The sequence below is a fragment of the Arachis hypogaea genome, chromosome 14 (assembly GCF_003086295.3).
Source record: "Arachis hypogaea cultivar Tifrunner chromosome 14, arahy.Tifrunner.gnm2.J5K5, whole genome shotgun sequence".
NCBI classification, from domain to species: domain Eukaryota; kingdom Viridiplantae; phylum Streptophyta; class Magnoliopsida; order Fabales; family Fabaceae; genus Arachis; species Arachis hypogaea.
This window is the reverse complement of record NC_092049.1, coordinates 132,585,691-132,600,483: the sequence shown is the minus strand read 5'-3', so window position 1 is coordinate 132,600,483 and position 14,793 is coordinate 132,585,691. Positions and strand designations below refer to the sequence as shown.

At 36.2% G+C, this 14,793-nt stretch overlaps 1 protein-coding gene and 1 long non-coding RNA gene across 2 annotated transcripts; one reads left to right on the top strand and one right to left on the bottom strand.

The window, feature by feature from the left end:
• Positions 1 to 157: 157 nt before the first annotated feature.
• LOC112744232 (CBS domain-containing protein CBSX6) lies at positions 158 to 3,508 on the bottom strand. The gene is made up of 2 exons (XM_025793788.3): positions 2,523 to 3,508; positions 158 to 1,244 (listed from the first exon to the last, which is right to left on the bottom strand). Exons 1-2 carry the CDS (start codon positions 2,861 to 2,863, stop codon positions 308 to 310), a joined length of 1,278 nt encoding a protein of 425 aa, XP_025649573.1. The 5' UTR covers positions 2,864 to 3,508; the 3' UTR covers positions 158 to 307.
• LOC140178368 (uncharacterized) lies at positions 3,442 to 5,117 on the top strand. Its single transcript, XR_011871398.1, has 3 exons — positions 3,442 to 3,789; positions 4,755 to 4,804; positions 4,915 to 5,117. It is a non-coding gene; the product is annotated as an uncharacterized lncRNA (long non-coding RNA).
• The last annotated feature ends 9,676 nt before the right edge of the window (positions 5,118 to 14,793 follow it).

Below are 14,793 nucleotides of genomic sequence, written 5' to 3'. Positions count from 1 at the left end.
AACTTTGAATTCTGACCCTAATCTCACAAAAGTAACAAAACTTAAATAAGGGAGATGATTACATCAATTGAACTGGGTTATCATGTTACTCATGTTGATCAAGAAGGAAATTTTCATGTCAAACTAAGATGCCAAAATAAAGCAAGAATTCTACTCATTGAACAGAAAGCTATTATTCTTTCATTTTCATTCCAATACTGCTTATTCATGTTTATTATCAAACAATACATACTTGTACAAACAACACAATCCACCTTTTAACATAATATGACAGATTCATAAACATCAACAAATTGAAACAAAAATTTCAACTTTGAATTTCGTTTCCAATCGCTTCTGTCGATCTATTTGCAGAAACGAAGGTCGTTGGTGGTTTGGTTACAGCAGCCATAATATCGGCATATCCAACCACGCCAACTAAAACTTCATCGTTCTCATCCTCGGTCACCCAAATATGAGTCGCCCTGTGAGATAGCATCTGAGCCATGACTGCAGCCAATGAACTGGTAACTTTACATGTCAGAGGTGCGCTTCTACCCCGATACATGCTCCTGGAACCAAAACTATGGCTTGCAGAATTACTGAAGAACCCGATACTCCTGCTACTGAACTTTTTTGGTTTTCTTGGACTGCCACCATTAACTAAATTATTTTCTCCAGCTGCCGAGTTTATGGAGAAATCGGGCAGGGTCCTTGTGGTAACATTGTCTTCAACTCCCATAACAAACTGCCCAGATGAGAGATTGGCTAGAGCCCATGCTGCGGCTAGATAGTCGCATTTCCATAACCTGCATGATGAAATTTCTCCAATGATTTTACGCTGGCCATCTGGCATGCTTTCAATGACTGCCACTGCAGTAGGGTCTTGAGGAAGCTTTTGAGTTGCTTCAATGGCCGGAGAAGAGGATTCGATATAGCTGTAGTTAGAATTAATTGCTCCAAGAGCAGCAATGGAAGTGAGAGGAAGAGGGGCGAGAGCACCAAGGCAACCAATGATAAAACGGAGTACATCTTCTCTAGAGAGACAGCAGAACTTGTCACGGATAGCAGCACTGGAAGATGAAGAGTTTCGATTCATGTTGGCAGGTAGGTTGTTGCTGCTGCTGCTAGGAGTTTCAGAATTCTTGAGCCACTTGCCATAGTAGATAACCGAGAATCGCTTACTCATGCCCTTCCACACCACACTCTTTGGAACAAGAAGACGTTTCACACCTTGCTTCATCATGTCCAGTGCATCTATCAACCTAAATGAAACATTAAGGGTGTGTTAAGCAAATTAGAAAACTGATCCAAGAATATTACTAGTTACGCAATCTACCTAAATTTAAACTAGCTTCAAGAGACACATATTTGTCTTGAATTTGTTTTGAATTTAGATCAACATCAATTCATTTTTGTTAAACTAGATGACTATGCATTTTTTTTTCTTATAAAAAATGGGGATGGAAATGTGGAAACCTTTTAGCTCAAAACCAATAATTTATTGGATTTTTACCATACATGTCTAACTTCAAAACCAGCTCCAGATTAGTTATTGGATTTTTGAAGCTTAATAAAACCTCAACATTTTCATTTGTTACTATGTTTTTATTCTTTTCATAAGACAAGATGGCAATTCCCTAAAATATGAGCACTTTATCCTGAGATGGTGACTTTTACAACCAGAGCATATATTGGACACCATTTCCCAGGGCCGATTTGGTAACCAAGCAAAAACAATTATTTCCAAGAATTCAAATAGTTGATAAACTTTAAACTTCATTTTCATATGAATATAAGAAAGCAATAAATTCACATTTAGGACAGAACTTCAGATAACACGATATAATTCTGGATACTTCTAGGCGGTATACAGGCGTATTTACTTCCTACATAAGTACGAGAAACCATACGTGGGTACCTAAGAAACATGTGCTCGGCATAAGACTAAAGTTATGAAACAATTACTTGGGAATACAAATCTGCCACTTATGTTTTCAGAGGCATGAGATACTTGTAATTTGACAGAATCATATTCCGGGGAAGGATCTCGAATACTAGTATTGGATTCATCTAATCCTAGATGCCTATAAGAATATGATGTTGCAACAACATTCCCCAAATATCTCATCTCTATTAGCAATACAAATCATACCAAAAACACACACACCCTCCATCCATGTATGATGTAATAAAGCATTCTATCAGTATGATCAGACACAAAAACACACGCAAACATTAGAATCTTATCCCATTGCACACTCGCAAAGAATTGTCACCAAAGCAACCTATAGAATTGCTATAGTAATAGCACAATCATCAGTTCAATTCAGCACTAATCCAGCTCAACACAAGTCAACGAAATTCTTGTCGGTAGAGACACTGGACAAACTTACCTGAACCAGATTAACTGAGTGGATTAGACTAAGCAATTCAACAAACACATGGTAAGCATACCAACCCAACAAGTATAGTTTAATTTTTTACTTATTTTCATATGATCGAATCTAAAAAGTATTAGTAGGGATAGGTTGCTTGTTTACCTTGTTGCAGGATCAACCAATCTAAGCAAAGAATTATTAGGAACAACCACATCAGAAACAGGTGTCTTCAATGCCTTGTCCTGATCCTCAAGACACTGATTCTTAGCCAAGAAAGCAACTATATCAAATGAATTAAGGATCCCAACAAACCTCTGCTGCCTCATCTCACTGTTCTCAATACCAACATGAGATCTCTTCTTCCAAATTGGTATGCTCCCTTCAGGGGATTCACCAATTGCCCTGATTGCAGTCTCCACAGTCTCACTCTCATGGAACTCCACTATCTCTGGCTTCCCCACAGTGAGATCCCCAACAACATGGTACAAGAACACCGATGCCATACTCAGAATCCAAAAGGGTAACCGGATTCACAACAAAGATTAGATTTTTCAGAAGGGGGAATTAAAAAAAAGCAAAAAAAAAAAATTAGGGGAAAAACCCTAAAAAAAAGATGAATTTTTTAAAGGTATGAGCTATAAGAGGGTATGGAGGAAGATGAGGAGAAGATCAAGTGCTGTAATGGGTAGTCTGAGGAGGATCAAGTTGAGAAGGAGAAGTGAAGAGAGAGAGGTTAAGGAGCAGAGACCCTTTGCTTTTGCCATTGCCATGGAAGAGGAATCCTCACAACAAGGTTAAAGCCCATCAATCAAGTAGGGAAAAAAAAGAAAAAGAATATCCGAAAGGTTTGTAATATTAGATTAAGAATTGGGTTGTTGATAGAAGATTATAGAGAATTTTGAGTGGCCTATGGAAGAAAGGAAGAGGCAGAAAAGAGAAGAAAAGAAAATGAAGGCATTTAAGATGAAGGTCTCACGCGGTCGGGGACCTGAGAAAGTGACAGTGATCATCAGCTCCCTACCTCCACATTGTAGTAACCCAATTATGTTGTAACAGGACATTAACCGAGTAAATATCCTTGATGGCTTCCTAGACTCATCCAAACATTGGCTATTACTCATCCATAGTTATATGTAATTAAGTTGGCCAAAATTCAAACAGAATCAGACGCATTAAATGGCGAGTGAAAACACACGCTAGAGACAAACGAAATTCTTCCTTTTTCATTCGCACTTCATTATGAAAAAACGTTACATCTTCTTTAACACGAAACCAATACACGAAATGACTCATTCTCTTCGAATCTCTCTTAACATCACTCAAACTTCAATCATGTTTTCTGCGGAAATCACTACTAGAAAGGAATCGGGAGAAGATTTCGCAAGCAACAACCAGAAACGAACAAAAACTGCAACAAAGACTACCAAAGGTATGAGAAAACTATTGTTCATTTGAAATCTTGCAATGTCGCGCTTCTTCTACTTGCATTTTAGGTTTACTAGATTGATTTGTTTCGCTTAGTAGATGGAACTATTGTGAATGCATTTTTACAGTATAACTAGCCCTTGGAATGAAATTTATTATTATTTTCATTCAATTCAGTGGATAGTGTAATTAGGGCTTTGAGATTTGTTCGGTTCGGTGACTTTTGTAATTTTGGTTCACCAAGTGAATGATGTTCGATTTGGTGGGTTCCTTTTGTGATAGCATGCAGCAAATCATTTCCTAACTGTTTCATTATTTATAATGTTTGATTCTGTGCATGAATGAGTTTCGTTAAGGCTGTCCTATATAATGCTAGTAAGAATCTTCAGTTTGGATCCCTTTGAGAAGCAAATAGTGTATTGCCCAAATGTAAATTTTGTTTAGGACAATTGACATTAGAAACAACTCTTTAACTTTGATAAGCCATACTACTGTAAAATTGTCTCATTATATTGGATAAATTTCAGTAAGAGTTTTTAAAGAAGCCAATTTGCAAATGTCATTTTGAAAGAACACCTAATTTATGAAATTTGAAAAACTTTTCTTTTGGAAGATATTGATTTAATTAAGATATACGTGCTTGTTCTTATCGATGTGGATAGTTTAACTAGAGCTTTGAAATTGGTTGTTACTATCTTCAGTACTTCTTTTGCATGGAGGAATACTATTCTTATTGATTGAAAGTTGATCACCATTTATTAACCACATGAATGTTGTTCGGTTCGGTGGCCTTTGTGATTTTGGTTCACCACATGAACGTTGTTCGATTCGGTGACCTTTGTGATTTTGGTTCACCAAGTGAATGTTGTTCGATTCGGTGTCCTATGGCATTTTAATTGACTTGATTAAGATATACATGTTTGTGCTTGTTGATGTATTGAGTGTATTGACCAAAATTTTTTATTAAAGCAAAACAGAACAAGACAATGGCAACAATGAAGGAGAAGCCGCACTATAACGTAAGTAGATTAAATATATTTATCCGCTTTCATTTGAATAATATCTATTTTGTATTATAAATATATCCTAGCATTCTGTTTCAAAACTTGCAAAAAATTCATTATTGCAGATGCCAAACAAAGTCAATAGCAACAGTGTACAGGGATATGAGTCAAGAAAAGAAAGATAGAGTGGAAGAAATGGGATTTGGTGCCCTGGCAAATGTCCCAGAAATGTTAGATAGTAAATAGCATGTACTATGATTGGCTGATTGTAATTAACAATATTTTGTTTAACTTGTTTAAAAAGCAAAAAATGCTTACTTTAAATGTATATATGTCAATATTAATCTAAATGTTAATGTTAATATTTATATTTGATTCAAGATGGATTACTCATCTGAGATGTTAATTTATATATCTGTTGAAACTGTCTGGCTGTTGTTTTATTCCAGGTTCTCAATGATTGCAATCATTGTATTTACCAATACATTACGAACTCCAAAAGAACACAGTAAACCGACATTAATACATTGGACGAACCGAAAGTTGAAAACATACTGAACCCCTAAACCCTGAACCCTAAACCCTAAACTCTAAACCATGAACCCTCAACCACTAAACCTTAAACCCTAAACACTAAACCCAGAACCCTGAACCCATAAACCCTAAAACCCTAAACCCTAAACTCTGAACCCTGAACCCTGAACCCTGAACCCCTAAACCCTAAACCTTGAATCCCTAAAACCCTAAAATCCTAAACCCTGAACCCTGAAACTTGAACCCCTAAATCCTAAACCCCTAACCCTAAACCCTCAACCCTGAACCCTGAACACAGTGAACCGAAATTAATACACTAGGCGAACCGAAAGTTGGAAACACACTGAACCCCTAAACCCTGAATCCTAAACCCTAAACTTTAAACCCTGAACCATGAACCACTAAACCCTAAACCCTAAACACTAAACCCAGAACCCAGAACCCTGAACCCTGAACCCTGAACCCATAAACCCTAAACTCCTAAAACCCTAAAACCCTAAAACCATAAACCCTAAACCATACTCTGAACCCCTAAACCCATAAAACCCTAAACCCTAACCCCTAAAATCCTAAACCCTAAACCTTAAACCCTGAACCCCTGAACCCCTGAACCTTTAACCCTTAACCCTTAACCCTGAACACTGAACCCTAAACCCCTAAAATCCTAAACTCAAAACCTTAAACCCTGAAAATCCATCCAAGAAAGAGTTTTAAAACTCCACCAATGTAAGTTAAGAATAATTATGTTACTCCACCATAACTTTGGAAATTGTCCAAAGACCAACATCCTTCATTATGTGTATGTAAATTCTGGCCGGACAATTTAACCCAGCTGAAGGGTTTGTCTTCAAAGTTGGAGATATCTTGGATTTTCACCTCCCCTCTCTAGTGCATACAATTAGTTGATTCTTAATCTTGTCTCCGTCCCGAGTCGTGTTCCTTATTTTCGTAGAAAAACCGACAAGTTTGGAATAATGTTTGTAGAACTTTCCAGCTTCTTCTAGTATCTTGAAAATCATTCCCACCTTTGGGATGAATTTTTCATCCACAACACAGTTGATCTGCACGGTGAACTGAAATCTTAAATACAGTGAACCAAAATCTTAATTACGGTGAAACAATTATATAGTACTTAGGGAACAAAACAGAATATATTCGTCTAATTTTTTTAGACTCCTTTCTGCATACCGAACCGAACACATGGATATGGTGAAACAACTCTATAGTACTTACCAAACTGAAAAGTTACTCACAATGAACGAAACCATTATACATATTATCAATTCAATTCAGATACAGATCACCTCAGTCCATTCAATTCAATTCAAATAAAATTAGCAATTGCATTCAATTGAATTCGATTCAAAATTCAATAATCCAAACCTCATCAAATTGATGCGTTTCGGAAGAATTATCCAAATCACACTCATTCAACTGATTTAAAGTTGATTCATTCATTGTTTCAATTCAAAAGTGTAGATCGACGAAGAAAACGAAGAATAAGAAGAACGACGAAGCTAATTATGTTGAAGTCAATCCAGATCCATAATGCAAAGAAGAAAAATGCAAATAGGGGAGAAGAACGAATTTAATTAGGTTGAAGAAGAAGGAGGAGAAGAGGAAGAAGAAAGAAAACGTGAGAATAGAACAAGGTTTACATTGAGAAAGGTTGATCACGCAAAAGAAGGATTACGTTATATACGTTATATGAGGCACGTGTAAAACAAACGAGTGTAAAACGCGTATAGTGGAAGGTACTTGGATAACATTCATGTAATTTTTAAATGGATGTAGAGCTTTTCTGATTATTTAAATGGTCTTTGAGATTTAAATTTTTTTATAATAATCTGTTAGATAGAGTTTTAATTATAGTAGTCTTTCAAATTTCTTTCAAGATTTTCTTTATTATTTTCGGTACTAAATCAGTTATCAAAGTGCTAATGTGATTAGAGATGGTAATGAATATTTATAGGGGTAGAAACTCTCTCCTTTCTCCATCTTTTTCCTCTAGTTTTCGCTCTATTTCTATTACAGATCTCATTTATTTTGTTTATAGAACAGGCATATATCTGTAGATATCCGTGAATATTAAATTTTAATAATAAAAAAATTATGATAAGATTTTATATAATTCAACTAAAATATAAAGACAATTAAAATAACTAACTTGAGTTGGTTGAGTGGTCAGTTCACTCGTCTGCTTAAACAAGTAGCGGAGCCTTGTATATGTAGTAACCCGTTGACCAACAACAGACTATTAAATAGAGCTCAGATCTGCGACGAATTAGTCTTTTGACCTGTCAGGCTGGGGAATAATGTGGACAACAAAAAACAAGACAATTTAAACATATTCAACATAATAACTGTTCTTGTGCGAATGGATTGGATGTAACTCGTCTTCCAACCATCGGCACCGAGTTGTTATCCTCAATTCTGAGCTAGTGGCTTAAATGTCCGAGCTTTTCGTCCAGAGAATATACCACATCACGGTGAGAACAAAAAGGAGGGATGCACCTGCAAAAGGCACTCCGATGCTTAAGTCAGTATTGTGTGTATTTTTTGTGCTCGTTCTGCCGAAGATAACATGTCATACCTTTTTTATGTGAGGTGAAGCAGAACAGTTACATTTTTGGCAATCATTTTCATTGAAGGATAGTTGTTGAGTTAAGAAATTAACTAACTCAATTGATGATGAAAAACATTGATCTAATGGGTTAAACACCCAATTAGCTTTTAATTGTTTTGAATAATGTTGCAGGCCAAACTTACAACAACAGAAACCCAATGAGATAGAGTAATTGAAACAAAGATTATTAGTGAGTTCTCTAGCTAACAAAGCCCAAAAATAATAGAACAAAGAATTCAGCTGTGCCAGATGGAACATATATCCAACCCAAGTCCAAGAAGCGAGCTTCCACCAAGTTGAAGCTTTCCAAAGCCAACGTTCACATAATTTGCTTCAGTCAAAATCAGAGAGAGAGAGAGAGAGAGAGAGAGTCGTTCTCCTTGTTCATTTCACCAAGAGAAGAAAGAAAGAGAAAGGTAAAACTCAAAAGGTAGTGTCTAATTACCCAAATCAAAGTAAGCTAAGCTAAGTTAGAGGATAAAGGTGATTTATTTTCATTTACATGCAATTTACTTTATTTAATCCTTCTCCAAATCTGTACAACTCCAATTTGGGATAAATGGAGAAAGTGTTCTCTGATAATCATTGTTGTGAATCAAAGGCTAAAATTATTTCTTGGGGACAAAGCATTTGCTCAAGGGTTCAGATTTGGGATTACAATGAAACATTTCTCTTTACTGATCTGAGATCTTCGGTCAAGCAAAATGACCAACTTTGAAATCCCTAATTTGGAGGTTAATTGAAGAAAGTGAATGACAAGCCTGAGAAGCACACAGCTCGAAGAGTTGACTTAGAAGAGATCAATACAGCAACTTAGAAAAAGGTACAAAAAGAAAAATCTTCATCTTTCTAAAGACAAGGAGAGAGAACCAGAATCTGAGTTTATTTGAGAGCTTCACTGTGAAGGGTTCAACGTTTTGGACAGTGTTTTCTAAGTTAAAGAAGCATTCCGCCAAGATGAAGAACTAATTCTGAGTTAGCTGAATCTGGTTCAACCTATAGCAACAGAGGCTGTTAAAGCATCAATCTCCTTCATGTTTTACAGTCTGTATTTCATTTTCAATGTATATCTTTCTGTAATTTCTTGAGAGGTAAAAGGGTGAAAGAGAAAAATTAAGAAAAAGCCTATGAGTGACAAAAGACTGAGTGAAACATTTGAGAGAAAAGCCTAGAGTGATTTCAGATTTCTTTAGGTTGTTTCATATGTCTTGCGTCTTGTAACTGTGAGGTGCCCCTTTCTAAGTTGGGTTAGCACTTAGAGTGAAGAGTTAGGTATTAGCATAACTAAGTCAAGTTAGATAAGAACTTGAGAGAGAAAGGATTGAGAGAATCTTGAGAAATTGGTGTATGTAATACTTTAATTATAGTGAAAATTCTACCACTGTTGTGGTGGAGACTGGATGTAGGTTGCATTGCACAAGGCAACCGAACCAGGATACATGCCTGTGTTATTCTTCTTCTCTTTCTCTATGTTCTGTTTTCTAATATTTATGAGACAAAATAAAATTGTCTCATAAAATTTTCGCTGCACAGTTCAAACAGATTTTAAATGAAAGTTTGATATTAAAGGCTTGATCCATCAAAGCAAAAGAAGGCCATAGATTTAACCCCCCTTCTCTAAATCTTCTGTAACCTTCAATAGTAATACTGTATTAAGTCGTTACGATACTTATTTTGTGTGAATTCGAATTATGACGTTTGAATAAGTCATAACGTGTGGGGCCGAGCTAAACGTATAAGGCCGATTTATTGCTTTTTAATTAAGTTTTACCGACCATATCACAGCCTTCAAGTTTAGCCTAACGATGTTTTAATAGAGCAGGTTGAGTTTTTGGTGAGTTATAGCTCGGCTAGTGTGGTGGTTATGGTGAACTTTTGGCTTGATGATGTTTTAAAGAGGATATTTTAGTAATTTCACACTATTGGGAATTTAGCGAGTCTTTATGGGCTGGGTACCTCAATCCCCACCCCGTTTCCGTTTATTCGAGGGACGGGTTCCTGTCTCCATGTGGATTTCGTTACTCTCAACATACAATGCTTTGTTTTTTGCAAAATATTGGTTGAAGTTTGTTTTTCATTTTTCTCGCTCTACTTTATTAGTGAATCTTTGGGAGACGTTGGTTGATTATGGTTGTTGGTGATGGTAGGGTTCTTGTATGCTAGGGTTTGATTTTTTTTTATGTATATACATATGATCAACTGAATCTTTTAATTCTTTGTCCGTTTGAGCAGTCATTGATTTTTCATATTCCATTTTAAAATGACAATCTTATTCCTTCATATCCCATTTTAATTCTTTGTCCATTATTTTTCAGTTGAAATTATATATATTTATTATCGGAGCAGCCATTGTTAGAGCAATTGTATTACTCTTTGATCAATTTAAAATGACAATCTTATTCTTTTATGGTTCTCTAATACAATTACTGTACATAACAGAAAAAATATAATTACATATATGAATAATTGACCATTTGTACCCATGATAGTTCAGAACGCTGACAAATGTACCCATCGTAGAAGGAAACTGACTTTGTAACCATGAGAGATGGGCTCCGTGTGACAAAAATAGCCTGGCTTGGGTTGGCACCTGCTTCGGGTTTGTATAGTCCTACATGGCAATCCGAACCTCCCAAAGCCTAATCCACGTGGATCTGAACGTTGTATACGTAGATAATGGTTGAAATGAAAACCCTAGCAAGCTCTCTTCCCCAATTCGAACCATAACCCCAAATCTGAAATTTTGTTGCAATTCGAACCATAACCCAGAGTGATCTCAGAACCCCAGCGATGTCATCACGCAGATTTAACTCAGATGGAAATTTTGGAACTCGCAGCAGTTCTTCAAGTTCGAAGAAGATGAAGGAGAAGAAGCTCGACGGCAAATGTTTCTGTGGGATAGATGTTGTGTTGATGGAGTCTGGAACGATTACGAACCCTAACAGATGGTTCATCAGATGTCCTCTATGGGCGGTAAGGGACAGCTGCTGTTGTTGTTGAGGTTAGACAATGATTTCTGAGTTTTAGTTGACAAATTTGGGATTTTTTTTCTCTTAGACAAGAGATTGCAGATACTTTGTTTGGGTGGATGAACTCGAACAAGGATGGGAGGGTGTGGCAAGATGTTTAGCCAAGAGGAAGTTCGAGCATTGTTATGCAACACCTGATGATGGATTGACTCTGAATTCAGGGGGGAAAATCTGCAAGCATCCTCAATTATGGCTAAGAAGATAGACAAATTTAGGGTTGAAATTAGGGGTGAAATTAGGGAAATTAGAGTGATGATTATTACTGTTGCACTGGGGGTAGCATTTTGTCTGTTTTGTGAGTTGTATTTGGTTATGAAATCATAAGACTTGTAAAAAGAGAGGTCTTTGTTCTGTCATAGTTAAAATTTTTGAATGATATGGGTTGTTCCTAATCTATACTGGTTTGCTTTTCATGTGATACACTGATGTAGATACATAATGTTTGAAGTTGTTGCTGCAATCTAAAATGATGACCAGGACCTGGTTAACTGGAGCAGCAGGATTGCTCTGAGGAAAAACTGGAGTTTGTTCGGTATCGTCGTCACTTGCTATGTTATGCAATTCCTCTGATTCATAGCAATGATGACCAGGATTTTCATCAGAGAAATCATCATCATCAACGGGGACGTAGAAGGTTGGAGGCTTGTCTGGATCGGGGTTTGGAATGAAAGACTGGCCTGTATGGGGGGCCTCCTAGTTGATCTCCTCTTATTCACCTTTGGCCTTCCCTGAACCTCCTCTGAAGGATTGCTCTGATCATTCTGGGGAGTCCTATTCGTGTCAGAGGGTGGGAATGTCTGAGGGATTGATTGTGAGAGTGGATTCCCATATGGATGAGGGGTGTATTGGGTTAGTTGTTCTGGTTCAAGAGGTGTAGAGACATTGGGTTCAGAAGCAGGGACTGAGTCTGAACAAGCAGTATGTGTTGGTTGCTGATCTTGTTCAATAGGTGGCTGGGAAGGTTGGGACTGACTTGATGGTGGTTTATCTGGTATGCCAGGTGTTGGGGGAGGCTGAGAAACACCTGAGAGTTGTGGGTCTGCTGTCTCCTCTTCCATAATGATATTGTCCTCTTTTTGGGCATCCAAACCAGCCTGTGTATGTGCTTCATAGGCCCCTTCCCTGCTCTGGGTCTCATTCCTTTTTCGGTCATCCATCCCAACTTGCAGATTACTTACAATATCAGCATCATCCTCATCTTCCACTACTATCAACCTTCTTTTGGGACTCTTTTTCGGAGTTGGAACCCTTTTAGCACACCGCTTTACTCTCCTCTTTGATGGAGTCATGTTGTTCTCCTCTACTAACACGGGCTCATCCACCGGATGCTCTGTATATACATTTACTCTGTTACTGTTCTTCACAGCTGCCTCATACATCCTAACTATATCCATGTCAACCTTGAGCTCCCTCAACCCATCATCAAGCCCTTTCCCAGGTTCCAGCCAGAAAAATTTAGAAACAGATGTATATCCTATGTCCTTCACCAAATCAGATACGAAAAAGCCATTCAAGGTATCAACATTAACCCTCTCTATCTCTGTGACTTCACCATCAACATAAGTAAGCTTCCCAGACGGCCCTCTCTCAAACCGTCCTCTATGATTAATACATAGTGTTATATGGATGGTGGCCATTCCTGAAACTGAAATAAACCAACACATTCTAAGATAACAGTGCATGTTACTACACCTAACACAAACCATAAATCAACTACTTCAGCACCTAACAGAAACCCTAAATCAATTAATCAACTAATTTAGCAACTCTCAGCCACGATTTCATATGGTAATGTAATCTGTCCAACTAGTCTCAGTGACATTTGAAATAAATTAACACTGGCAATGACATACCTCAGCTCTCTGCCGAGCAAAGGGGGTGACCTCTACACCGTCGGCGACGAAATCCCAGGGTTCGAGCTCCGCTGCCTATTCCTTGCAAGTTCCTCTACCACGTTCTCGTTTTGATGGCTCTGTACTGCTCCAAATGCCTTTTCCAACTTCCGAATGACAACGTTGAAAGCCGTAGCTTCAGATTGATGGTTTCGGAGTGTTCCCGGCATCTTCTCCGGCTAGGAAACAAAAGGACGTTCTCTGCTAGGGCATAGTCAAGGTCCGCGAATTTTTCTTCAATGTTAAATTTTTTAATGTTAAATTCCACGTGGATTGGGCTTTGGGAGGTTCGGATTGCCATGTAGGACTATACAAACTCGAAGCAGGTGCCAACCCAAGCCAGGCTATTTTTGTCACACGGAGCCCATCTCTCATGGTTACAAAGTCAGTTTCCTTCTACGATGGGTATATTTGTCAGCGTTCTGAACTATCATGGGTACAAATGGTCAATTATTCTTACATATATTTAGATAATTGCATGATTGAGATTGGATTTAAATTAGACATTTTTAATAAAATACTCTGCTTTAAATTTTAAATTTTAACACTTTTTTTAATGGTTGTCAAAATACTTTTGATTGATTGAATTATTCAATATATTAAAACTAGACTCTAAATAAATTGTCTGTCATCTAAATTACTTTTTTTAATATATTAAATTTAGTATTATTTTTAACTATTGTGTCATTTTAAATTTTATTTGCAAATAAATGATGGTATAACGATTTTGTATTATTATAGAGAGAATTTTGTCACCAAATTAAATGACAGTTTGGTTTATGACAAAAACAATTCACTAGCTGGATGTATTCTTAGTTAAAGGCAGGACTACTCTTTCTCCGGACTTATATTGATATCTTGGGCTCTAGATGAATTCACAGTGTTAATTGTTGCCTCCAATTGCAATATGAGCAGCTTATATGCCGAAAACCAAAAATCATAGTAACTTATTCTAATACAAATTATATCAATTGCCTATCTGTAACTAATAATTGTGAAGTTCCAAAGTTACAACAATGTACACCCAGGAAATGAAGATGAGATGAGGGATCCACATATGGTTCCTTCACATTTGCAGCACAGTTTGCTGAGATATTCTGCTAGTATAGACAATTTAACGACTCTTCCATCGCCTCAAAATGTGATATTTTGTAGAGTCTTTTTAAATTATACTCTTTCCATATTTTAAGATTTTGTTATGTAAGATATTGTGTTTTGATTAGGATATTTTAAAACTGTGTTATGTAGAATATTGTAGTATGTTATAACAGACACTATTACCGTTAATGTTGTTTATCACTAATAATAATAATTAATTACTATGAATTAATAAATTGCGAACTATCTTTTATTTTTTTTATAACTTATTTTATAAAATTTTATACCTCTTTCATGTAATATCAGTTTTAAATAACTTTTATAGGATACATTATTACTCAAAAGGACATAAAATCTCATTTCTATTATATCATCAACTTTCAGTTATATGAAAAAAAAAACAATCAAATATATAATAATATTTTATTCACATAATTAATATCAGATTTACATATATTTCATTTCATTTAATTCATAGACTACAATCACAACCCTAAAAATAATGACAAACACAAAAAACGTAATATTCCACATTCTTAAAATTTTAATTTCAATTTCAACTGTACTAATTTTTTATTCTAGAGATATTTTTCAATAATTTTTATTAACTGGAGTTTCATTTCTTTCAATTATGACTTCTTCTTCTTCAACATCTGCCCATTTAAAAAAATCACATCATCTCTTAACGATAGTCTACAACACCAAATACCCAAAAAATTTGAGAGAAAGAACAACTACAAACCAACAAGAATTTGATAAATAAGACATAGAATCAAGTTGCAACAATTCAACCAACTCACATTATTGTTAGGGCATCCATAAAAT